Source organism: Dermochelys coriacea, chromosome 14 (genome assembly GCF_009764565.3).
Source record: "Dermochelys coriacea isolate rDerCor1 chromosome 14, rDerCor1.pri.v4, whole genome shotgun sequence".
Lineage (NCBI taxonomy): Eukaryota > Metazoa > Chordata > Testudines > Dermochelyidae > Dermochelys > Dermochelys coriacea.
In genome coordinates, this window is record NC_050081.1 from 28205081 (window position 1) to 28231712 (window position 26632).

General features: G+C 52.3%; 2 protein-coding genes and 1 pseudogene across 2 annotated transcripts in view; 2 read left to right on the top strand and 1 right to left on the bottom strand.

Annotated features, from left to right (window-relative positions):
• The window catches only part of LOC119842761 (zinc finger protein 436-like), a 380355-nt gene that overhangs the window by 168593 nt on the left and 185130 nt on the right, over positions 1-26632 (bottom strand). The window lies entirely within an intron of this gene.
• On the top strand, positions 1245-13289 carry LOC119842754 (zinc finger protein 436-like). Its single transcript, XM_038371271.2, has 4 exons — positions 1245-1531; positions 8630-8756; positions 9369-9482; positions 10594-13289. Exons 2-4 carry the CDS (start codon positions 8630-8632, stop codon positions 11958-11960), a joined length of 1608 nt encoding a protein of 535 aa, XP_038227199.2. The 5' UTR covers positions 1245-1531; the 3' UTR covers positions 11961-13289.
• LOC119842756 overlaps positions 8013-26632 on the top strand; it is a 97203-nt pseudogene continuing 78583 nt past the window's right edge.

Here is a 26632-nt window from a genome sequence, read left to right on the forward strand (position 1 = left end):
GGGAAAAACAGAAGCAGCAAATTGTGACAGGGCAGCAAAGGAGAGGATACACAGATGTTAATAACTGCTTCCAGAGGCAAATTGTACAGGCAATGTTAACTGGCATGGTGAGGAGCAGCGGGTAGCCCTGTGGGAGAACTAGAGGGTTTTTTCCTACAGCACAGGGACGGGTTAATTTGACTTTACAAATAACCAGAGGAACCTGATGGTATAGCACTGATAACTCCATGGCCTGGACTAAGGGAGCAGACTTCACAGCTCAGCCCTGTGCTAGCAGACAGTGCACATGCTGTGGAGAAAAATGACCACATCTTACAAACTGCTTCCTGGATCAATCTCTGACCAGAGTGAATCCCACCCAAAGTCAGTGTCACTGTGAAATAGGTCCCCTGCCTCTCTGTAGGACCAGGAACCCATCAACCCCATGTCCCAAGTCTCTGTAGGCATCCAGTCTACATGTCTCCTCTCTGTCCACTCAATGACAGGGTGCATTCTATGCATAATGCCTCCTTAATGCTGAGAGGAGCTGCCTGTTCCTAGGGGAATGTGGTTTCCCGGAGAGGGAGGGTCTGGGACAGGTGGCTGCCATGCAATCCTTTTTATTTATTTATTTGGTTATTTTGCATAAAGAAAGAAACAATAATCCCATTTATTTATTGATTGATTGATTAATTTGCATGAAGAGAGAAACAGAAAACACAATAAAAATATAAAAAGGAAAATGACTCACAGCTTGACTGAAATTACCCAATACCACCCCTCTCACAGGACAACCAATAACATTATTCACTCACACAACTTCACAAAGCTGCCAGACTAGACCTGTGCAAAATCTGACACTATTACACAGACAGAACATGCTGGGGGAATCCAGGCCCTACAATAGCAATTCCGCGCCCCAGGGCAGGACAGTCAGTGCACCCCTAGAAAGGGATGGCTGAGGTTTATGACGCTACTTTTTATCCTCTGGGTAACCCATTAGAACCCACTATGCGTAAGTTGTGGCATTGCTTCATCTAGTTAACCTTTTTATCTTAATTTTTATTGAAAAAATGCATAATTCTCCCATCTGCCCTGGGACCTTTTAAATCACCGGACCCCTGGGCAATTGCCCCGCCCGCCCTTGACGGGCCTGGGGTATAAGGATACAATAAATAACAATAACAGACAGACAGACACAGGCCAGACCCAGTGCAATTGTTCTCCCTAGGACCCAGAAGGCGCCGAGCAGAGCGATCCCCAGGGTCACTCAGCCTGGCAGCAGGAAGTGAATTGCAGTCGCGCCTGCAGTGACTCTGTTACGCGGCAACCCACCTTCCTTGCAAGACCCCAGGGTCTCGGCTGCTGCCGCTGGGGACCCCAGAGCCCTGGCTGCAGGCGGGGGAGGTTTCCTGTCGAGGGAGGAACATTCCCGCTGCTCCCCGAGAGACTCTCCCAGTGCAGAGATCCCGGCCTGTCCGCCCCCTCCATCACCACCACCTTACTGGGACCCAGAGCCCGGCTCCCAGGCAGAGCCCCACGTGGAGAGAAGGTGAGACCTGCGCCCATCCTCCTTCCCCACGGAGCGCTGCTCCCGGAGCAGCCTGTCTGCAGGGGCAGGGGGATGCCCCTGGCTGCTCCCAGCTGGGCTGGCTGCGAGTCCCTGCACTGGGCAGAGGAAAGCTGGCTGCCAGCTCCCATGGTTTGCAGTGAGTGGGAGGGACATGTTGGGACCCAGAGGCGGGGTGGGAGCCGGCACCTGAAGGAAACTGAAGAGGGGCTGGGGGGGTCCGAGAACCGCAGGGCATTGAGGGGTGAACAGGGATGTGTGAGGGGGCACGATGGGGATGTGGGGCTGCTGAAGGGAGGCTGAGGGAATCCACAGGAATCAGGGGGCAGGGGGAGGATTCTGGGGCTCAGGGGAACAGAGCTGGAATAGAGGGAAACTCTGAGTGGGGGAATAAAGGGAAGGAAAGGGGGGATTTGGGGAGAGGGGACTGTGGGGAGGCTGGAGGGAGAATATGAGAGCAAGTAGAGACGGCTGAGGAAGGGAGAGCTAGAGAGTGGGGAGAAGGGAGAGGGATGGTGAGAAATACAATGGCAGGTCCACCAGCCCATGGGGTAGGAGAGGGGGAGGGGGCTGCCTTGCCCAGCAGCCAGTGGGGAATCTTTTCCCCTAGAAATGGTCAAACAAGCCTTGGAGAGGGCTGGGCTGGGGACTTCCCCTTAAGGGCTCAGAATTTGCAAAGCAAATATCCCCCCTCCCCACCATACACACCCTACTCCCAATTTAGTCTTTTATATTTTTAAGACAGTGTCATTATTTGGGGGTCTGACTCTTGAATGTTAAATGTTTGGGGTTGACAGGACTGAACTGGGCCCTGCTCTGATTGCTGTGCAGGATTCTGGGTCATACCAGAGTCACTGAGAGCAACAGCAGGCAAGGAGTCCAACTGATATTTAATTTGGGGGTTTTTCTGTTCAGTTCGGGTTCAGTCAGTAAAACAAAACTTTGGTTCAGGTTTCCGGGTCACATACGAAATCCCTGTTTGAACTGGTTCTCTGGTTCCAGCGTGAGTCCAGATGGCAAATGAGATCAGCATCGGCCTGACTGTCCATGGGGGCTGCAGGGGTAGCACAGGGAGGCTCGGTCATTAGCTGCCCCCAGCAGAGGGCTCTGGTAGTTGCTAAGGAAGGGGAGGCCAGTGTCAGTCTCTGTTTGTGCTCAGGATACTGGAGCCCTAGAGCTAGCTGGGCTTCCTGCTGTAGATGTTGCTACCTCCATTGTGATTTGGGAGCTCGCGCTGAAAAGCTGCTGCTGCCCAGCGGCGCCTGTGCTGGGACAAACCATCACTAACACTCCCTTTATGCCCAGCCGAGGGGGGACTTTCTGCTGTGACTGGAACTAGCCCCCTAGGGCAGCCCCAAGCTCTGCTGCGACCAGCTCCTGAGCTGGAGACTCCAGGTGATGAGAGAGAATTTGGAGAAAGTGCTGGGGCCGGACAGGAAAGTGACTCCACAAGCGGCCCCTCCTCACTCCATCTCTGCTCCCTGTGTGTCCTTGACTCCCAGAACTGCTGCCCTCACTGATGCAGCCAGGCTCACGTTCCTGTTAGCAAAAAGAAAAGGAGTACTTGTGGCACCTTACAGACTAACAAATTTATTAGAGCATAAGCTTTCGTGAGCTACAGCTCACTTCATCGAATGCATCCGATGAAGTGAGCTGTAGCTCACGAAAGCTTATGCTCTAATAAATTTGTTAGTCTCTAAGGTGCCACAAGTACTCCTTTTCTTTTTGCGAATACAGACTAACACGGCTGCTACTCTGAAACCTGTTCCTGTTAGCAGTGGCAGTAGCTAATGGAGAGGAAACACCCACAGGAATGGCAGGACAGTAACCAGTTCTTCCATGCCAAAGGGGGAGTGGAGAGACAGAAAAGGGCAGCAGGAGCCCAGTCTTGCCCAGCCCCATTCCCTGCAGCACCCAGGGGCAGATTGACTTTCCTGGGACAAGGTGAGGAGCAGAGAGCAGAAAAGCCAGTTCCTGTCTCTGCCTAGTCCCCATGATGCTGGGGGAATGTGCTGCCCTGGGAACAGTGTCAGGGGAGATCCCACAAAGTTACTCCTTTGATTCTGCTCCTTTCTAGCATTTGGCTCAGAGACTCTGTTCCAGGAAGGTTTAAAAGTGTCTTGTGGGTTTAGTCCTGGTGGGAGGGGTCAGGTTTGTGTTATAATAACGTAACTGAGGGTTTTCCCAGCACGGCAGAGTCTAGAGTTTCAGAGTAGCAGCCGTGTTAGTCTGTATTCGCAAAAAGAAAAGGAGTACTTGTGGCACCTTAGAGACTAACAAATTTATTAGAGCATAAGCTTTCGTGAGCTACAGCTCACTTCATCCGATGAAGTGAGCTGTAGCTCACGAAAGCTTATGCTCTAATAAATTTGTTAGTCTCTAAGGTGCCAAGAGTCTAGAGTGTCTGTCTGCAAGGAAAGAGCCTGGGGGGAATCAGGGTGTGAAATGGACTAATGCTAATTCAGAAACCTCCCCAATTGCCCTTCTCACCCTGACAGGCTGCAGAATAACAACCCTGTTTGTTAGGGGGCTTATTCCTTCACCCACTTACTTCCCTGGTCTTTCTTGCATGAACAGAGAGCAACAATACCCAAAGTCCAAAGGTGCAAACAATTCGATGTTTCTTGGGGTGAACTTCCAGCAAGCATGATTCCAGTTTCCTTCCTTAGTATCCCCCTTCCCAGCTCTGACACCACAGAGCCTTACACCTGTGTCCCTGTTCCCATTCCTGCCCCTAGCCAAACATGATTCCCATTTCCCCCTTTAGCAAAACATGATTCCAATTTCACCACCCACTTCCTGATTGACTGCAGACTATATAGTAAAACTTGAGTTCTGAGTTCTGCTTAGCTATACCTTAACCAATCATTTTACTGAAATTTAATTAACCAATCCTAACATATTGTAACATGATTATGTAACCAATTATATCCCACCACCTTAATTAGTTTACACCCAGCAAAATTAATTATACACAGACAGAAACAATCACAGAACCAGACAAAGATTATACAGACAAACTGTAGGGAAATGGGGACTACAGTGATAGAACAAACACAGAAATCAGGATTTCACATCCCAGCTATTGATAAGTGAGTTCTTGCCAGACAGGATGCTATCAAACTAAGTTTCCTTTTATATCTTCTAGGCACTTCCCTTTCTCTGGAGGTGATAGGTTTCAGAGTAGCAGCCGTGTTAGTCTGTATTCGCAAAAAGAAAAGGAGTACCCGTGGCACCTTAGAGACTAACAAATTTATTAGAGCATAAGCTTTCGTGAGCTACAGCTCACTTCATCGGATGCATTTGGTGGAAAAAGCAGAGGAGAGATTTATATACACACACACAGAGAACATGAAACAATGGGTTTATCATACACACTGTAAGGAGAGTGATCACTTAAGATAAGCCATCACCAGCAGCAGGGGGGGGGAAAGGAGGAAAACCTTTCATGGTGACAAGCAAGGTAGGCTAATTCCAGCAGTTAACAAGAATATCAGAGGAACAGTGGGGGGGGGAGGGAGAAATACCATGGGGAAATAGTTTTACTTTGTGTAATGACTCATCCATTCCCAGTCTCTATTCAAGCCTAAATTAATTGTATCCAGTTTGCAAATTAATTCCAATTCAGCAGTCTCTCGTTGGAGTCTGTTTTTGAAGCTTTTTGTTGAAGTATAGCCACTCTTAGGTCTGTGATCGAGTGACCAGAGAGATTGAAGTGTTCTCCAACTGGTTTTTGAATGTTATAATTCTTGACGTCTGATTTGTGTCCATTCATTCTTTTACGTAGAGACTGTCCAGTTTGGCCAATGTACATGGCAGAGGGGCATTGCTGGCACATGATGGCATATATCACATTGGTAGATGCGCAGGTGAACGAGCCTCTGATAGTGTGGCTGATGTGATTAGGCCCTATGATGGTATCCCCTGAATAGATATGTGGACAGAGTTGGCAACGGGCTTTGTTGCAAGGATAGGTTCCTGGGTTAGTGGTTCTGTTGTGTGGTGTGTGGTTGCTGGTGAGTATTTGCTTCAGATTGGGGGGCTGTCTGTAAGCAAGGACTGGTCTGTCTCCCAAGATCTGAGAGAGCGATGGCTCGTCCTTCAGGATAGGTTGTAGATCCTTGATGATGCGTTGGAGAGGTTTTAGTTGTGGGCTGAAGGTGATGGCTAGTGGCGTTCTGTTGTTTTCTTTGTTGGGCCTGTCCTGTAGTAGGTGACTTCTGGGTACTCTTCTGGCTCTGTCAATCTGTTTCTTCACTTCAGCAGGTGGGTATTGTAGTTGTAGGAATGCATGATAGAGATCTTGTAGGTGTTTGTCTCTGTCTGAGGGGTTGGAGCAAATGCGGTTATATCGTAACGCTTGGCTGTAGACAATGGATCGAGTGGTATGATCTGGATGAAAGCTAGAGGCATGTAGGTAGGAATAGCGGTCAGTAGGTTTCCGATATAGGGTGGTGTTTATGTGACCATCGCTTATTAGCACCGTAGTGTTGTGTGGACTGGTCCAGGCTGAGGTTGATGGTGGGATGGAAATTGTTGAAATCATGGTGGAATTCCTCAAGAGCTTCTTTTCCATGGGTCCAGATGATGAAGATGTCATCAATGTAGCGCAAATAGAGTAGGGGCATTAGGGGACAAGAGCTGAGGAAGCGTTGTTCTAAGTAAGCCATAAAAATGTTGGCATACTGTCGGGCCATGCGGGTACCCATCGCAGTGCCGCTCTCTATTTGCGCTACATTGATGACATCTTCATCATCTGGATCCATGGAAAAGAAGCTCTTGAGGAATTCCACCATGATTTCAACAATTTCCATCCCACCATCAACCTCAGCCTGGACCAGTCCACACAAGAGATCCACTTCCTGGACACTACGGTGCTAATAAGCGATGGTCACATAAACACCACCCTATATCGGAAACCTACTGACCGCTATTCCTACCTACATGCCTCTAGCTTTCATCCAGATCATACCACTCGATCCATTGTCTACAGCCAAGCGCTACGATATAACCGCATTTGCTCCAACCCCTCAGACAGAGACAAACACCTACAAGATCTCTATCATGCATTCCTACAACTACAATACCCACCTGCTGAAGTGAAGAAACAGATTGACAGAGCCAGAAGAGTACCCAGAAGTCACCTACTACAGGACAGGCCCAACAAAGAAAACAACAGAACGCCACTAGCCATCACCTTCAGCCCCCAACTAAAACCTCTCCAACGCATCATCAAGGATCTACAACCTATCCTGAAGGACAACCCATCACTGTCACAGATCTTGGGAGACAGACCAGTCCTTGCTTACAGACAGCCCCCCAATCTGAAGCAAATACTCACCAGCAACCACACACCACACAACAGAACCACTAACCCAGGAACCTATCCTTGCAACAAAGCCCGTTGCCAACTCTGTCCACATATCTATTCAGGGGATACCATCATAGGGCCTAATCACATCAGCCACACTATCAGAGGCTCGTTCACCTGCGCATCTACCAATGTGATATATGCCATCATGTGCCAGCAATGCCCCTCTGCCATGTACATTGGCCAAACTGGACAGTCTCTACGTAAAAGAATGAATGGACACAAATCAGACGTCAAGAATTATAACATTCAAAAACCAGTTGGAGAACACTTCAATCTCTCTGGTCACTCGATCACAGACCTAAGAGTGGCTATACTTCAACAAAAAAGCTTCAAAAACAGACTCCAACGAGAGACTGCTGAATTGGAATTAATTTGCAAACTGGATACAATTAACTTAGGCTTGAATAGAGACTGGGAATGGATGAGTCATTACACAAAGTAAAACTATTTCCCCATGGTATTTCTCCCCCCCCCCCCACTGTTCCTCTGATATTCTTGTTAACTGCTGGAATTAGCCTACCTTGCTTGTCACCATGAAAGGTTTTCCTCCTTTCCCCCCCCTGCTGCTGGTGATGGCTTATCTTAAGTGATCACTCTCCTTACAGTGTGTATGATAAACCCATTGTTTCATGTTCTCTGTGTGTGTGTATATAAATCTCTCCTCTGCTTTTTCCACCAAATGCATCCGATGAAGTGAGCTGTAGCTCACGAAAGCTTATGCTCTAATAAATTTGTTAGTCTCTAAGGTGCCACTGGTACTCCTTTTCTTTCTGGAGGTGATAGGCATTATCAGGACAGGATTGTATCCTAACAGCCCAATAGCACCTTATTTCAATGTGACTAGGTTGGAATGTGAGGAGGTGACCGGTTGCTTCCCAGCTTATGGCTGCCTCTGCTGCTTAGCCAAAGGCCTTAGCCTAAGCACAGGGCCTGAGACTGTCACAGTAAGAGAAGGACCTTACACCGGCAGACAGTGATTTTGATTCTTTCTTTTATACCTCTATGACTAGCCAAGTGATAAGAATACATCTAAATTCTTAGAGTATAGGCCTTTACAGACAGGCCTGAATATCTATATCCTAACACTGTTTTGCTCTAGATCATCCCATCTTCCTAGGGAACGGGGCAGGGAAATGGCTGTGGTGAATCCTGCTCAGGTAGGGGATGTTTGGAGCAGCTGCTAGAGAGGGTTGTTGTAGAGGGGGCAGGGCAGGAAATACATAGGATGGGGCAGGGAGGGGGACAGGGTGTGTTAAACCTGCTGGGACATATGAACAGGCCCATTGGGGGGTGGGGTGAAAATTCTCCCATTTCTGAAACCGGAAACAAGCCCCTGGACAGGGCTGAGAAAACAGACCAGAGTGCTGAAGCCTGAACCCACTGGTCAGACACTGCGGTGAAATGCAAAGGGAAGGTGCTGGGTTTCTTGTTCCTGTGTGGAGCTCTGTTTCCCACATCAGCCTGTGCCTAGTAGTTGGGTGGCAAATGAGATTAAACCCTGCCCTCCTCCGTCTGCTGGGAGGGACAAGGAGCTCTCACCTTCTCTCTGTTCTGTGGAGCCTCCTGGCCACTGTGAGCAGGGTGGGGGTGGGATTCTGCTCCTCTGGCCCTTCCAGAGCTGTCCTATTTTTGTGCTTCTTCCCCCATGAATAGTGGGATTGTGGCTGGGGCAGCAGGTACTGAGTGGGGAGCACCTGTTGTTTCAGATGCCGGTGACCTTTGAGGAGGTGGCTGTGTACTTCACTGCTGGGCAGGGGGCTCTGTTGGACCCCAGTCAGAGAGCCCTCTACAGGGACGTCATGCAGGAGAATTATGAGACGGTGACCTCGCTGGGTAAGGATTCGTGTCCCCTCAGCTATTTGAAGCCATGGGTCCTGCATTTCTGAATCTGGTCAGGTTCTTCCCTCGTCAGTTTGATTAGAAGGGAATGGGTTGCATAGTCCACAGCTCCAGTGTGTGAGAGCCGTTCACCTCCATACCCCCTCCAATGGGACAGGGGAATCATAGACCTAATGGACATGCTAATTTATCCCCATCCCTCCATCTGTAATGGGGGCAGAAGCAGCGTATCATCCTATCTGTATTAATTCTCACTCACACACAGGATCTCTGTGCACCTCCCTTCCTGGGATGAGCTCCATGTGTGGGGAGGGCTCTGGGCATTTAGACGCAGGCAGGGGTTTAACACCAGAGCTGTGTGTGCCTCAGCAAGTCCTCCAGAGCACACAGATCCTGAGAACTCCTAGTGAGGGTGTGACAACTCCCCCTCCCCCAGACATCTGCCTCTCCAAAGGGGAATCCGTGACCACATGCCCATCTGTTCAGATCCCACAACCCCCTAGCAAATTATGGTGTCAGTTTAAACTCAAGATTGTGTCCTTTGCAACAAATACTGCCCCAATCCTCATTGCACTCGGATCATGCCTGATTTCATCCTCTGAGCAGGACTCCCCATTCCCAAACCTGACTTGATCGCCCAGCTGGAAGCAGGGGAAGAGGCATGGGTCCCAGATCTCCAGGACTCCGAGGAAAGGAAGATCCTAAGAGGCACCCACACAGGTGAGAAGTCAATGACACTGACACAGAAACTATAAGGCAAATGAAGGGAAAAGCTGAAAATCCCAAAAATGTGGTGTGAGCCCCCTCAGTTCTGCCTCATCTCACTCAGGTCTGATGCGGTCAGCAGCTGTGTTCCCTGTAAGCTGAGTGCTTGGCTGGCTGCCCAGGAGAAATTCAAATGCTGTCCAGCTGATTAGCAGAGAGCGCACATCTGGCAGCATGTGTTCAGGTGCCCGTCCCCACACTTTGCTGTGTCCTGCAGCTGTTCCCAGGACCCTCCTACTGGCTTTGCAGAGTGGGGGTGCAAATAGGGTGCTGATGTCAGGGTGTCCCTCTCCCCTCTGTACCCCATCTCTGCAGAGCAGGGGACACAGACTGGCTCAGGACTTGGAGCTGCTGCGGTGAACAGTGAGTGAGTGAGTGCCTTTCTTAAAGAGACAGTGCACTGTTTCTGAGATTTCCCCGGAGCAGCTCACACAGTTTCTGTCTGTCTGTCTCTCACATGCTTTCTCATACACACTCTTTCACACTTACCCCCAACACATACTTGTATTATTGTTGTTGTTACTTCTTGGCACTTCCTGCAAAGCACATATATTCTCTGTAATTTTATTCTTTCTAAGTGTGTTATGTTAAGTGTTTTTATAATTTTTGTTTCTCGTACACTTAAATTTAATTCTTCGAGTAGCGAGTTCTAAAATGCCTAACCTGTCCTGGCTGGAATAATTATCCCTATAGTAACTTTTTAAAAATATACATTACATTTAGGTTTTTTGTTTCTACTGGTGACACACATCCACACATACCTCGGTGCACATAACAGAATTTATTTCGCACATGTATGGAAAAAATTAGAGGGAACATTGTTCAGCAGGTGTCACATCATCATGACAGATATCGCTTATGGCTTCCCACCCATCCTGTTAGCTGTCAGGAGTTTTCTCCCTGACTTCACTTTCCTCTCAGTGTTTGGATGGGATATGGAGACAGAATCCAGTTTCGTAGTCTTCAAACAGTTACTGTGTTGTGTTTTCCCTCTTTGCTTTTCACTTTTGTCTTTCTGCTAACCCAGGCAATGAATCCTGTCATGATTCTTTCTCTCCCCCAGCAGATGATGTGAGAATGAGTGAGAATGAGGAGGGGAATCCACAGCAGGAAGGTCCTGAGCAAGTGGAACTGCAGGGGAACTTTTTGAGAAGAGCTGAAGAGAACTTTTCCCAGTGCTTGGAACAGAGAAAAGCCTGGAGTAATTGGCACAGGTCAGAGAGGAAGCTGGAAAACCACCCAGGGAAGAAAGTGCACGATTCCTTTGAATGTGGAGGAGGAGACAAGGATTCCAAAGAAACCACAACCCAGCAGACAAATCCCAAAGAAAAGAAACTTTATAAATGCTTAGAATGTGGAAAAAGCTTCAGTTGGAGCTCAAATCTTGCTGCCCATCGGAGACTGCACATGGGAGAGAAACCGTATAAATGCCTTGAGTGTGGGAAAAGCTTCAGTCAGTGCTCAGGCCTTATTAGGCATGGAAGAATCCACACAGGAGAGGGACCATATAAATGCCTTGAATGTGGGAAAAGTTTTGGTGCACCATCAGCCCTTATTGTACATCAGAGAACCCACACGGGAGAGAAACCCTATAAATGCCTTGAGTGTGGGAAACGCTTCAGTCAGCACTCAGGCCTTATTAGCCATGGGAGAATCCATACGGGAGAGGGACCACATAAATGCCTTGAATGTGGGAAAAGTTTCAGTGGACCATCAGTCCTTATAATACATCAGAGAACCCACACAGGAGAGAAACCGTTTAAATGCTTGCACTGTGGGAAAAGTTTCAGTCAGCGCTCACATCTTACTTGCCATGGGAGAATCCACACTGGAGAAGGACCGTATAAATGCTTGGACTGTGGGAAAAGTTTCAGTGGACCATCAGCCCTTATTGCACATAAGAGGACCCACACAGGAGAGAAACCCTATAAATGCTTGGATTGTGGAAAAAGCTTCAGTGTGAGGTCAGGTCTTATCATCCATAGGAGAATCCACACAGGAGAGAAACCGTATAAATGTCTTGACTGTGGAAAAAGTTTCAGTGCATCATCAGTCCTTATTACACATCAGAGAACCCACACGGGAGAGAAACCCTATAAATGCTTGGACTGTGGAAAAAGCTTCAGTCAGCGCTCAGGCCTTATTAGCCATAGGAAAATCCATACGGGAGAGGGACCATATAAATGCCTTCAGTGTGGGAAAAGTTGCAGTGCACCATCAGCCCTTATTACACATCAGAGAACCCACACGGGAGAGAAACCATATAAATGCCTTCAGTGTGGGAAAAGTTTCAGTGCACCATCAGCCCTTATTGTACATCAGAGGACTCACACAGGAGAGAAACCTTATAAATGCTTGGACTGTGAGAAAAGCTTCAGTCAGAGCTCAAATCTTACTGCCCATCGGAGACTGCACATGGGACCCTGTAAATGATTGGACTGTGGGAAAAATTTCAGTGGCCCATCAGCCCTTATTTCATATCGGAGAACCCACACAGGAGAGAAACCCATATAAATGCCTCCACTGTGGGAAAAGTTTTTTATTCGAAGATCAATCCTTGCTTCACATCAGACAATCCACACAAGAGAGAGAACCCATAAGTGTTTGGATTGTGGGAAAAGCTTCAATAAGTGCAGGAAAAGATTCAATCTGAGCTCACATATTATTCCCCATTGCATAATTCACAGAAGAAAGAGCTTGAATGTGGGGGAAGCTTTATTTGGTGCTCACACAGCATCAAGCATCAGCAAATCCACACATGGAAGAGCCCTCTCAGATATCTTTAGCATGGAAAAAGCTTCAGTTGGAGCTAACACCACATTGGACATCAGAGACTCCTCCACACAGGAGATAAATTCTCTCAGTGCCCTGACTAGGGCTGGCCTTAGTAAAATCTCCATTTCCTAATTCCCACACACATCAGAGGCATTTGGCTCTCAGGTATCCATCTGCCCATCTTTGGGGGCAGGTTCCAGCAGCAGATGATCCTGAGCTGATCAGCGACACTCTGACTTTGCTTGGTCTAAGCTAACCACAGGCAGAGAAGGAGAAGTGCCAATCAGCCCTGTGATGGGTTGCCCCCCCGCTCTGGGGATGCCACCTGATGTACTGGAGTTCCACTGAGCCCGCCTGTTTCACCAGCCAGGTCCCCCTCACCCTGCCTTGCCAAGCCAGGCTTTCCAGCCTACACTGGCAAACACACAGGTAGGGCCACATCCTCCTGCAGAAAGACACAGACACTGAGATAAGGTCTGCATGGGAAGACCCAGCTTGGGAAGTGCCCAGCACTTGTGTGCACACCACCATAGGAGTGCAAACCCAAGGTTTGTACTGTCTTGCGCTGCACAGCAAACTGTGCAATGTAAGCTCATTGATCACCCCCTCCCTCGATGTGGAGGAAGATATGCACAGATTCTTGCCCCCCCAGTTATGGATTCCTCAAACTGGGTTTAAGGTAAACAAAATGAGTTAACTATAAAGATAGATTTTAAGTAATAATAAGGGATAGCAAACAGATCAAAGCAGATTACTGAGCAAATAAAACAAACACGCAAACTAATTATTTACAGGCCAGAGCCCTTTCCATTCTGGGCCCAATCCTTTCTCCCTGAGCCTAGTTTCAGGTGTTCACAGCAGTCATCTTGGGTGGGGATCTCCTCCAGAGAAACAGAGATGGATTGACTTTGATTACCTCACTCCCCAGCCATAAATAGGATTTACATAAGGTGGGCAAGCTTTGTTTCCCAGACTTATCCCCAACCTCTTTTTGTAGAAAAATACAAGCAGTCCAAGATGGGGTTTAGTACCAGGTGACATGACCACATGACCCTGCAGTGTTAAAGCAGACTTGAACCAAAGTTATCCCAGGAAACTTCTCAGGAAGGTGAGAGATTAGCATTTTCAAAGTTCCATTGTTCTCCCTAATGGCCCATTGATTAGCGAGCCAGGCTGGTTGCATTTTGTTTGATAGGCGTTTCCCAGGTGCAAACACTTCTGTAATTGATACATAGTCAATATTCCTAACTTCAAATACAGAAATGATATGATACATGCACATATAAATTGGATAATCATAATCATAACCTTTCCAATGATGCCTTACATGATCCATCTTGCTTAAACATATTTTAGTTATGCCATATTCATATCATAACAATATCTTTATGAAGATTATTAGGGCATAGTGCCACAAGCCCCTTTTCCTTGCTGCAGCCCTGGCTGCTGAATGGATAGGCCTTCCTGCCTCCTGCTAACCTGCTGGAGGAAGAAAGAGAAACCTGGATGAATTCCCACCCACTCCCTTCCCTTCCCAGACATGATCTCCTTTCCACGAAGACTAGGAGAATGATATCTGGGCCAGGCCCCACAATCACTCTGGACACCTGTCCCCATCTTCCAGCAGCCACTGGGCTGGGCTCCCCCACTTACCTGGAGCTGGCCCCTGCAGGATAAGTGTCCCTAAGGCTGACAACTTCCCTTCCCTATATCCCCTGAGGTGGTGCATTCCAGGGATCAAATGTGAAGGGACCAAGAGGCATGGGTTTTGGGGAGGAAACTGGGGGATTCAATGCTTGGGTCTGGTGGATGTGGGAAGCAGAGTGTGCTGGGGAAATCAGATGTTGGGGATTGTGGGATAAGAGAAGAGTACAGGGAAGAGAGGTGCTGCCTCTTATCACTCATTCCCTCTGCCCCTTTTCCCTGCCAACTCTGCATTCAGAAAGCACCACAGAGAGGGACTGATTTCCACAGGGTCTTTTTTCATGGGCCTAAAGGCCTCGGATCCTGCTTCTGCCTCTTCAGCATCAGCTTCCATAGGCCTGCCTGTGGTGGGAAAAGTGGTTGGGATTAGCTAGCAAATCTCCTCTGACCCTCCCCCACTTTTCCTAGTCTAGACTGACCCCAACCATCTTATATAGTCTGATCTCCCCATTAGCAGAGTGATTGTTAGTCACTGAGTTGCCCCTTTGAGGAGAGATTGTCTCATTCCTACATAGTCTCACATTGCTCCACATTATGTCAAAAAACATTTATTTTTTGTACATTGACTCCCTTGGAGACCAGAATTAAATAGATTCTAAAAGTGCTGGAGCAGGGTTAGGAAAATGTGTTTTGGGTTCTGTGTTTTTTGAGGATAATGGGGTGAGATGGAGGGATTCCCTCCTCCCCTCTTCACTGTCATGCTCCACCCTGACACAGAAGCCTCTGTCTGAGCCTTGGAGAGTTTATCCTCTCCCCATTCTACCCCACACCTCCCAGCATGGCACTTTGCTCTCCATGCTTAGGTATCACACTTTGATTGTTTTTTTTTATCCTGATTCAGACTCATAAGGGCTAGAGATGAAAGTGTCCCAGACCTTGTGGGGAATTCAAATGAATCCCAAAGCTCTGGCTGACCTTTCTGAGCTAAAGTCCCTGCTTTCATCTGTTGGTAAAGTAGCTTCTGGGCTTTGTAGATGTTCAGATTTTGGCTTTGGTTTGCTTTTGTTTCTTTTTTTCATTGTGATGATGCTAAAACTTTTGTAACTGACACAACCAAATAAAGAGGAGGTGCTGAGTAAAGCAGGTTAGCCAGGTCAGAAGAAAATGGATACATTTGTTTTCCTTCTTTTGGAAGTTAGGATTCTGTGGGATTTCACTTTATGAACCTGAAAGTGTTTTGTAGCACACCTTGAAGTGTTGGTTTTTCTCTCTTCCTGCAGGCTGGTTGGTCACATAGTCTGATATTAGTTTAGTATGACAGGATTAGTTTAGTTTGACCCAGCTTTATTGAGGACTTTATGAGACAAATGATCATTTGCCAGAACAGTCCTTTTTTATTTTATTTTAAATGTTCTTTCCCATTATCATGAGATTTTTGTGTTTGAACAATGAAAATTATCAGTATCTCTCGGCACCAACACTGAGGGTGAGAGCTAGATTCACACTTCAAGAGGCTGAGACCGAATGGGGCATGGAGTTACTTCCTGATCCCTGCAGAGATGTGAAATGCAATCAGGAGGGGGAGAGGGCAGGGAAACAGAGTTGGGAAACTGCAGACTTATTTTGCAATCAGATAGCAGAGGCTGAGAACTGTGAACTTGCTGCACCAATGGCAGTGAGGGACAGGAATTGCCCTATGAGTCAGCTGAAGCCATCACTGTAATCTAATGGGCTACAGATGATGCCCCAAGAGGGAAAGGGATGGTGTCCCCCCATTGCTGAGAGGACAAGGCTGGGCAGAGGAAAGAAGGAAACTGGGGAAGCCAACAGGCTTGGGGCAGCCTTGAAGCCAGGCTGACCTCCATCATTGAGGCCAGAGATAGAGGAGGAGCCTGACAGCCCAGCTGGTCACCCCTCTACCAGTGTCCTGTGTGGGGACAACAGCCTCTCTGCCCCACTCACACCACACTGTATCCATCCAATCTCAGCTCTTTGGATTCCCTGCTCTCGGAGTGTTTGCTTTGTGACTGGGTCCCAGCCAGGGCCGGCTCCAGGCACCAGTGAAGGTGCTTGGGGCGGCCAATAGAAAGGGGTGGCACTCTGTCCGTGATTGGGGCGGCACATCCGCATCTTCGGTGGCAATTTGGTGATGGGCCCTTCGCTCCCTCTCTCCATCTTCAGTGGCATGTCCTGCCTTTTTTTTTTTTTTTTTGCGCCGCTTGGGACAGCAAAAAAGTTGGAGCTGGCCCTGGTCCCAGCATCTCTCCTGGATTCTCTGCACTTTTCTATCAGTTTGTAAATGTTGCTCGGTTGCTTGTGCTTGGGGGAATTGGGCACAGCAATGTGGTGTTCTGGGGATAAAAAGTACCTTGCTGAGCGGGAGTGGGGAAAGGGGTCTGTCTTTGTTTGTCCTTTGGAATAATAAAGTAGAATTTAGTTTCCTCACACTCCCAGTGTCCTTTCTTTTGCATTAAATACCCACTGGATTCAGAGTGGAGGTTAAAAGTAAAAAAAATACAAACATGGTCTGGTACGGAAATGCACAGTGTGGTCACTCATACAGCCTCACCTCTGCCCTGTCATAGGCTCAATTGCAGGTAGTATATTCACAAATTTATATATGTTGTGGCAGAGCTCTGACCTTGTCCCCATGGGTCCCGCGCTTCCAGGCGGTTTATGCTAGCCTCAGAGGCTCACTGCGACCCTCCACATAGCCCTTCTCTCTCTCTAGGGCCAGGGTTACAGTCTACTGAGCCCTTTTCATCATAAGCCAGCAAGGAGGTTGGTGAGAGAACTCCCACAGTCTCTGCTGTCCCTACAGGCTTGTTCCAGAATAGTTTAGCCTCCTGTTCGGAGAGGGACCTGTCTTCCCCTCCCAGAAGGTGTTTCTGTAGTGGCAGGTTGGGGGGAACCCAGACCCACCCTCTACTCCAGGTTCTGGGCTAGGGACCCTAATGGCAGCAGCTGTTGACAGCCGACCTTTCACTGCCAGAGTTGCTACATTTCCCTGGGCCACTTCCCCACAGCTCCCCTGCTTCTCTCTCTCAATACCTTCTTCACCCTTTCCAGTAGCTTGAGGGTATCTTCATTACCCAGCCCTTCTGCTCTACTTCTTCTCCTCTGACTCCCTTTGGCTATACTATCAGAGGGGCCTTACTTAGAGTCAGGTGTTTGCATTAGCTTAACAGGTTCCTCTTTGCAGGTTAATTGGAGTCAGGTGTTCTCATTTGCCTAACGGCTTCAACTGACTCTTTCAAGGCTAATTAGAGTCATGTGTCCACCCTAGCCTAGAGCAGCCCCTGATCTGGTCAGTCAGGGAACAGAACCCTACTGCTTCGCTAGTGGCCAGTAGCTCTGCCCTTGCTCCTCTCCTATAGCCCTCTGGCTTGGAGGAAGGTGGGAGACTACTGCTCTTGCTACTGGGGGGAGGCCACTCCCCTCACTATGGGGATTGGTCAGTCTTGCTCTGGTTGCCCTGCTGGCTGGAGCTCTTCCTGGGCCTCTGCCGCTGGCTGGAGCTCCCCCCTCTCTGAAGGACTACTGCTGGCTGGCTGGTGGGACCTCCTCTCTCTGGAGAACTGCAGCTGTCTGTCACTGCTGGTGTGGGGAATGGGGTGGCCTTGCTGGCCTGTCCCCCCCACCCATTCCTCCGGAGGGAGAGCCGAGGACCCAAACACCACCACCACCGCCACCACTCCCACCTTCCTTGCCTGGCTGGCTGCCGCCTACTTCCAGCTGCTGACTGCTGCTCCTGAGCCTGCTGCCTCGTGGAGGGGAAGGAAGATTGCTGTGGGATGCTGTGGAGGGGGTTGGTTGGCATTATTGGACTGAGTGACTCTAACAACTGTGCTCCTGGGGTGGTGGTAGCCTTGGCTGCTGTGGAAGGCTGGGGGAGAGGCATGGAGCCCTCCCCCTAGTCCAGCTGCCCCCCCTCCTCACTTTCCACCACCACCACTGCTGCCCCCTCCACCAACCCAGCTGACCACCGACACCTGCTGCTCGCCCCTCGACGGGGCCGTTTGCTCCTCCCCTCACCACCATCAGGTACTGTACCTAGCAGCGAACAAGGACTGGAGCGAGCCTCACAAGCGCTCATGGGTGCACTCCCCCCCGCCTTGGACTTGGCCCCCCCACCCCAGTTGCATTGGGCTCGGGGCCTCCCCACTACTCCCCCTTCAGCACAGTTTTCCCTCCCTCCCATAGCCCCCAGAAGTGTCCCCCCCATTGTTTGCCTGCCCTACCCTAACCCCGCCCTAGGTTCCTGAGTTTGTCGCTTTGCCTGCCCCACCCTTTCCAGCAGTTCATTTTTCCCGTTCTACCTGACCCACCCACAGCTATTTCACCAAATGTTCCTACTCCCCTGCCTCCCGTTGGCTCCCCACCCGCCCAGCCCACCACACTGTGTGCCCATATCCTTTCCCTGAGCACTTGTGCCCCCACCCCTTTAAGTTGTATACCCTGATCACCGCACCCCCTGTTACCACTGTAGCCCTTCCCTATCCAAGTGCAGCCAGAGGAGCCGGTACCCTACCCTGTGCCTGTGATTGTGCCCCCCTTTTGCCTTTGTGTCCCCCCACTGCTGGCGCCCTCTTCCCCTGCCTGCAGCCTAGGGGGGAGAAGCGGTTGCTTCTTCCCTTTCTTCTGGTGCCCCCTGTTGTCATTTCCCCACCCCATGCTGGTTGGTACTCTCCTTCCCTGCGTATAGCCTAGCAGGGAAGAGTGGTTAGCCCAGTTCCCTCTCCTTCATGCTCCTGCCCCTCCCGCTGGACCCTCCTCCCCTGCGTGTTGCTTAGGGGTGAGGAGTGGTTGCCCGTCGCTCCACCCCCATACTAGGGCCTCCTCTTGCTACCATGGAGGAGGACCCTGCTCCTGCCCCTGCTTCTGCCCCTGCTGACCCCGTGGCCCCACTTTGCCACCGTCCCTGCCTCCCCTTTAGCTCACCTCTCAGCCACCACTGCTCTAAACTCTGCCGCTGCCCCAGCCCCCCCCCCCCCTTCCATGAGCAAAAAGGGCCAGGGGAACAAGAAGGGCAAGGGCCTCACCTGGAAAACAAAATCTCCTGCAGGCAGGGCTGCCCTCCCTGCCATGGCTCTGACACCTGCCACAGCCCCTCCTTCCCCTGCTGTTCCTTCCACCAGCTCTGGGGGCACTCCATCTCGGGCCCCCAGAGCGTATGCACAGGTGGCCGCCGCGGCCCCTCCCCCCCCTCGTACCACCACGCCAACCACCCCGACCGCTGCCTCCAGTACCATCCCTGGCGGCCGGGGTCTCGTCCCCTCACTGACAAGGAGGCATGGCGTCTGTTGCCTCCTGGCACTCCCCTTGCCCCACGTCGAAATGTACGTGCAAGCATTGGTGCGGGTGGTGGGGCCCACGGCCGTCGTGGCAGCCTCCAAAATGTATGGGAAGGTCGTGTTCTTCCTGGTGTCAGAGGCCGCTGCTCAGAAGGCGGTGGAGAAGGGCCTGGTGGTGGGGGGCGTGTTTGTCCCCCTAGAACCCCTGGAGGACATGGGCATATGGGTGGTGTTGACCTCCGTCCCACCCTTCCTCCCCAACACTGCCCTGTTACCTGCCCTCTCCACCCTGGGGAAGCCCATTTTGATCATCAGCCCTCTCCTGTTGGGCTGTAAGGACCCCGCCCTCTGTCACGTCCTATCCTTCCCCTGGCAAGTCCAACTCCAACTGCCGCCGGCGGTGCATGACGGAGTGGCGCTCGAGGGGTCCTTCCTGGTGCCTTACCGGGGCCCACTCCTGGGTCCACTACATGATGGGGGAGGCCCAGTGCTTCTTCAACCGGGTGACAGGTTGACAGGGCATGTTCAGAGGGACTGCCCCCTGGCCTGGCACGGAGGGGTTCCCGGGACCCCGAGACCCGGGAGGGCGCCGGCCCTGTCATCGCCAGTGACCCTGGTGGCCCGGCTACCGCTGCAGCTGCCCCTCCTCCTCCTGCTGTAGCCCCTGCTCGGGCTGCAGGGGACAGACCCCCCCGCCATCGTGCCCAGAGGGGGGAGGTGGGCCTCGCCTCCATCAGCTGAAGTTCAGCAGGGCCCGTGGAGGAGTGGGCAGTGAGACTCTCGCTGGCCAAAGGAGAGGGCCCACCCCAGGGGGAGGTTTCCCTTTCCCCTGCCCCCGTTGTCCTACCCTTGCCACCCCAAGCCCCAGAACCATTGCCCTTGCCCCCTCCCCCTGACCCTACCCCTGCTGACCAGCCCTCCACCTTGGCGGGCTGGGTGCTCGTCCAGGGGAAGCACGGTGCCTGAAAATCACAGGCCCAATCCCTCCTCTCCAACGAGGAGGTAGAGGAGGCCCCACGAAAGATGCTGTGGGGGGGGCTGATGCTGCTAAATCTTCAGCCGTGCCCCCGGATGGAACCCAGCAGGAGGCATGGACCATGGAAGCCGTGGCAGCGGACAGAGGCAATCCTGGCCCCTTGTTGAGTCCCCCCCTGAGGAAGCCTCTGCAGGAGTTCCCTCAGCCCCTGTGCCACCTGCTGCTGATGCCAGGGAAATTGTTGCCCCAGGTACTGGCGGGGAGGATTCTGGGGCTGTGGGGATTGATTTTACTTCCATCTTTGAGGAGATCGAGGCCCTGGGTCTGACCCCAGTTATCCAGGGGGAGGATGACCCCACACCAGTGGGCCTCGATCTGGGCAGCAGCTAAGTCCCGCCATCCCCTCCTCCTGTCGATAAATCTCTCCATTAAGCATCTTCACATAACTTTCATATGACTTTGTATTATGCCTCTTATTTTCATACAACTTTGTATCAGATCCTTATATAGAAAACTTTGTATTGAGTAGAATAAGATTTCCGCCGCCCCCCTTTTAATCAATTGCCCTGTTGAATGAATGAGTAAAGGCTTGGAAGGCAAGCACCTCCAGACAGCTGCAACAGTTGGAGAGGGGATGGAAGCCAGACCCAAGAACAATAAAACTTGTCAAGTGGGCTCACTAAAGAAGAGCAGACATATTGATGGCCTTGGGGGTTAGAAGCAAGCCCCTTCTCTTAAAAACACCCTCTTTGAACAGCATTGGGACGACACCCAGAAGGAAGCAACACAAAGGACCAATGGACACAGATACAGATTTTGAATCTGGTATAGATTTGTATGAGATGGAAGCTGCTATAAATGTGAGGTGTCTTGCAGAGGACCCTGGGTCTCATCTTGTCAACATGGGAGCATCGATCCGGATTGGCAGAAGCCCGGCTCCACCCCTCCCCCATCTAACTCACCTAGCCAGTGAAGTTAAGGGGAGCAACTAATTGGTAACAGCAACAAGACAGAGGGTGTTTGAGTATGTGAGTGCATGAGTATAAAATATATCATACGCATATGATACAGTGTTGATTGATACATGTATTACCAATAAATGTGGTGCTTTGCCTGATTCCCCCTAAAAAGATCCTGTGCAGTATTTTAAGTCCACACTCCTCCCCACTCCTCACCCCAAGCTGTTGCCCCTGCTCTGGTCCTGGGGGGACTTCTGTTGTGTCCTCCGTGAAGGCCCTTTTGGAGGAGGGGAGCAGGACCAGGAGTCAGGACATCGTGGCCTACCAGTGGGCCCGCAAGTTCCATGACTCCCTATTGACCTTTGAGGTCGAGACCAGGTTATTGCGAGGCCCGCTGGAAGCTCTCGATCACCCTGCCCATGAGGATCCACCCTAGCCCTCACTATGACAATTACCATCTTTGCCACATTAAACACCTGGGGCTGTAGAGTGGGTCTCTGCAGGAGCCAGATGCTCTCCTTCCTTTAGGAGGAGAGGTACTCTGTGATCTTCCTGCAGGAGACCCACACGGCTCCAGCCCCCGAGGTTAGCTGGCGGCTGGAGTGGGGAGACAGGGTTTATTTTGGCCACCTCAGCACCCATTTGGCTGGGTGGCTACTCTGTTCACCCCAGAGCTATGGCCCGAGGTGCTGGGGGTCACTGATGTCATGCCAGGCCGCCTGCTGCATGTCCAGGCCTGTGTGGAGGGGCTGATCTTAAACCTAGTCAGTGTTTATGCCCCAAACATGGGCCAGGACTGGGTGCGCTTTTACCGGCAGGTGTTGACCTTCCTTGGCACCCTGGATCCTCACGAGTGCCTGGTCCTGGGCGGAGACTTCAACACCACCTTCGAAGATTGGGACCGCTCAGGACTCGAAAGTTCCCCAGCCGCAATGGGCATCCTCAGGGAGATCGTGGACCATCACTCCCTGGTAGATGTCTGGCACGACCACCACCCGGATGACGATACCGCCTTCATCTATGTCTGGGTGGAGGATGATCGGTCGCACCACTCCCAGTTGGACCACATTTATTTCTCATGTTTCCATCTGGCACGGGCCCACACCTCCGGCATCCGGCCGGCCCCGTTCATGGATCACCACTTGGTGACTGTGACAGCCTCTCTCAGTTCAGAGAGGCTGGGCACGCCTATTGGCATTTTAATAACAAGCTTGCTGGAAGATGTGGGCTTTGTGGCATCCTTCTGGGAGTTCTGGCTGGCCTGGCGGGGGCAGCGATGCGCCTTTCCCTCAGCACTGTGGTGGTGGGATGTGGGGAAGGTACATGCGCGGCTCTCCTGCCAAGACTACACCTGGGGCACCAGCCAGCGAAGGGATGCGGTGATAGGGCAGTTGGAGGGGGAGGTCTTAGAGCTAGAGAGGCCTCTGGCCTCTGACCCCTCTGTGCAACATACCAGGAGAAGCAGGAGGAGCTCCGGGCCCTGGAGGACCATTGGGCCCAGGGTGCCTTTGTTTGATCCAGCATCCGTCTCTTTCGGGAGATGGATCATGGCTCCCACTTCTTCCATGCCCTGGAGAAAAAGAGGGGAGCCAAAAAGCATGTCACCTGCCTCCTGCCGGAGGACGGCACCCCCCTCATGGATCCAGAGGAGATGCGCGGAAGGGCCGGGGCCTTCTACACTAGCCTTTTCTCCCCGGATCCGACCGAAGCATGTAGGGTGCTCTGGACCGAACTCCTGACAGTCAGTGCAGGCGACCGAGACCAGCTGGAGCTGGCTCTCTCTTTCTGGCCAAGTTCTCGGAAGCCCTTCGTCTCATGCCCACCAACAAATCTCTGGGCATAGACGGGCTGACCGTGGAGTTCTACTGTGTGTTCTGGGACATCCTTGGCCCAGACTTCGTCACCGTCTGGGCCGAGTCCTTGAAAAGCCCCTCTCTCATGCAGATGAGCTGTGCTAGCCTTATTGCCAAAGAAGGGGGACCTCTGCGACTTACAGAACTGGTATCCCATCTCGCTCCTCAGCACGGACTACAAAGTTGTAGCGAAGGCCATCTCGCTGTGGCTGGGGAACGTGCTGATGGACGTGGTCCATCCCGACCAGACCTACACCGTCCTGGGCCGGACCATCTTTGATAATTTGTACTTGGTCCGGGACCTCTTGGAGCTGGGGCATAGGGATTGTCTGTTGTTTGCCTTCCTGTCCCTGGACCAGGAGATGGCGTTCGACAGGATGGACCACGGGTATCTCCTGGGCACTCTGCAGGCATTCGGCTTCAGGCCCCAGTTTGTGGGCTTTCTCCAGGTGCTGTACGCTGAGGCAGAGTGTCTGGTCAGGCTCAACTGGACCCTGACTGAGCCAGTCAGCTTCGGGTGGGGAATACGGCAGGGGTGCCCCCTCTTGGGCCAGCTGTATGCTCTGGCAATTGAGCCCTTCCTCTGTCTCCTCTGCCAGAGGTTGACGGGGTTGGTGCTGCAGGAGCCGGAGCTGGGGCTGGTCCTGTCGGTGTACGTCGACGACGTGCTTCTTGTGGTCCAGGCCCCAGACGACCTGGTGCGGGTGGAGGCCTGCCAGGCCGTTTACATCAGCAGCCTCCTCTGCCCGGGTCAACTGGGTCAAGAGCTCTGGCCTGATGGTCGGAGACGGGTGGCAGGCGAGTTCCCTCCCACCCACGCTTTAGGCCATCCGGTGGAGTGTGAGTCCACTGCTCTATCTCGGCGTTTACCTTTCTGCCACACATCCTTCACCAGAGAACTGGCAGGACGTGGAGGCCAAGGTGGGTGAGTGGCTGCAGAGATGGACAGGACTGCTCCGGTGTCTCTCTCCCTGCTAGGGAGGGCGCTGGTGCTGAACCAGCTAGTCTTGTCCATGCTCTGGCACCAGCTTAACATCCTGAGCCCGGCCCTGGGGATCCTGGCCAAGCTCCAGAGGACAGCCCTGGAGTTTTACTGGCCAGGACTGCACTGGGTCTCTGCAGGGGTTCTGAGTCTTCTCCTGGAGGAGGGAGGACAGGGCCTGGTCTTCCTTTTTAGCCAGGTCCATGTCTTCTGCCTCCAGACCCTCCAGAGACTCCTTTATGGTGCAGGTAGTCTGGCGTGGAGCACTCTGGTGCACACCTTCCTCCGCTGCTTCCGAGGGCTCCAATACGCCTGGCAGCTCTTTTTTCTTCACCCAAAAGATCTTCCACAAGACCTCTCAGAGCTGCCGGTCTTCTACCAGGACGTCCTTCAGACCTGGAAGCTCTTTTTGGCAACCAGGTCTGTTGTGGCCACCAAGGAGGTAAACCTCCTCGTGGAGCCCCTGCTATACAACCCCGAGCTACGTGTGCAGATGGTGGAATCTCCCTCAGTGCACTGGAGGTTGGTCCTGGCAGAAATCACCAGGGTCGGAGACCTCCTGGACTACGACAGGGAGGATTGGATGGATCCCCTTCGCTTGGTCAGCGCATGGGGATCTCCACCCTTCCGACCCCCCTGTGCATACTCCAAGAGGTGGGCACTGGCTTGCCACCCCTTCTCTCGTCTTCCTGTGGCAGGACCTGTGAGAGGGTGCTCCCTGCCCACCCCTCACCCCAGGCCCTCCGGACCTTTTTATCGGGCCTAGCAGCACCACCTATTGGATAACCCGGAAGGTGGACGAGCACAAGCCCGCCCACTTCTAAAGGCCCTTTCCCCAGCCTAGCGGGAGGGACCACTGGACCCAAGAACCAGTGCAAGCGGAAGGCTCTAACTCTGCTCCTTCCATCCGATGTGGAGGCCTCCCGGAAAACCAGGAAGGGGGCCACCGACACCGAGCCTTCCGTCTTGCCCTTGGGTGTACTCCATCCACTGGTGCCGGCTGGGGAAGACTTGGCATCACTGGAGGGTAGCCCGACTGAGAAGGGCCATCTCCCAGCAGCTCGGCTACTAGGGCCCAGGACCCTGCCTCTGCCCCTCTCCCTGACCCTACTCCTGACCCCTGCCGTTCCCCTGATACCAACTCCGTCCCTATCCCCTCCACCTCCTGCGATGCTATTGCCGCCCCTGGGGCCGTCTCCTTCCCTTTCCCGGAGGATGACCACCAGGGAGTGACCTTCGTGTTTCCCTGTCCTGACCCACTAGGGGCTGCTATTTTCCCTCCACTCCCCCCTACTGAGCCAGGGTCTGAGGTGGGCTGTCGGGGGTCTGCCCCTTGCCTGCTTATCTCAGTGGGCCACGGGGCTGTGCCAGGGGCCCCGCCAGAGGACGGCCAGGGGCCAGTGACCCCGCCCCCCCGTACGCTGCGAGAAGAGCTGCAGGAGTTTCTCAAAGACATCCGTGGCTCCCGCAATAAGGTACAGCTCGCTCTCCAGCGATGGGGGGATTTTCATTAAATCCTCCGGGCCGCAAGGGCCCTCATGGGGGAGGATAAAAGGACCAGGAAGCAGGCTGCCTCAGCCTACCAGCCGGTCCGCGGCTTCTGTGACTCCTTGCTTACCTATGGGGTAGGTCACCATTTGCTACACGGCCCTGTTGGCAAGGATCCCACCCAGCCCTCCTCATGGTACCCATCATCTTTCCAACACTGAACACCCGGGGCTGTAAGATGGGTCTCCGCAGGTGCCAGGTGCTCTCCTTCCTTTGGGATGGGGGGTACTCTGTGGTTTTCCTGCAGGAGACCCATACGGATCTGGCCACCGAAGATAGCTGGCGGCTGGAGTGGGGGGATAGGGTCTACGTTAGCCAAATCACAGTTCGTACAGCTGGAGTGGCGACTCTCTTCTCCCCCGACCTATGGCCCAAGGTGCTGGTGGTCGCCGAGGCTGTGCCAGGCTGCCTGCTGCACCTCCAGGTCCACATGGAAGGGCTCATGGTCACCCTCATCAATGTTTATGCCCTGACATCCGGCCCAGAGCAGCTGCATTTCTATCAGCAGGCGTCCACCTTCCTTGGCTCTTTGGATTCTCGCGAGTGCCTGGTCTTGGTCGAGGACTTTAATACCATCCTTGAGGAGCAGGACCGCTCGGGGACCAAGCAGTGCCCAGCTGCCGCTGACATCCTCCGGGAGATTGTAAACCATCACTCCCTGGTGGACATCTGGTGTGACCACCACCCGGACAACGTCTTGACATTCACCTTCGTCCGGGTGGAGGCCCATTGGCCGCGCCACTCCACGTTGAACCGCATCTACTTGTCACGCTTCCACCTTTCACGGGCCCACTCCTCCAGCATCCGGCCAGCCCTGTTTTTGGATCACCATCTAGCCACCATGACGGCCTCTCTCTGCGCAGAGAGGCCGGGGCCGGCCTATTGGCATTTTAACAACAGCTTGCTGGAGAATATGGGCATCCTTCCAGGAGTTCTGGCTGGCCTGGTGAGGGCAGAGGTGCGCCTTTCCCTCGGCGTGTTGGTGATGGGATGTGGGCAAGGTGCGCTCCCGGCTATTCTGCCACGACTACACCTGGGGTGCCAGCCGATGGAGGGATGCGACGATAGACCAGT

What these genes read in the sequence shown, in the direction of transcription:
- LOC119842754 (XM_038371271.2), top strand. Translation starts at nt 8,630, where the DNA reads ATGCCGGTGACCTTTGAGGAGGTGGCTGTGTACTTCACTGCTGGGCAG. An exon ending in TGAGACGGTGACCTCGCTGG is followed by an intron (nt 8,757 to 9,368) that starts GTAAGGATTCGT and finishes TCCTCTGAGCAG; the next exon opens with GACTCCCCATTCCCAAACCT. An exon ending in CCTAAGAGGCACCCACACAG is followed by an intron (nt 9,483 to 10,593) that starts GTGAGAAGTCAA and finishes CTCCCCCAGCAG; the next exon opens with ATGATGTGAGAATGAGTGAG.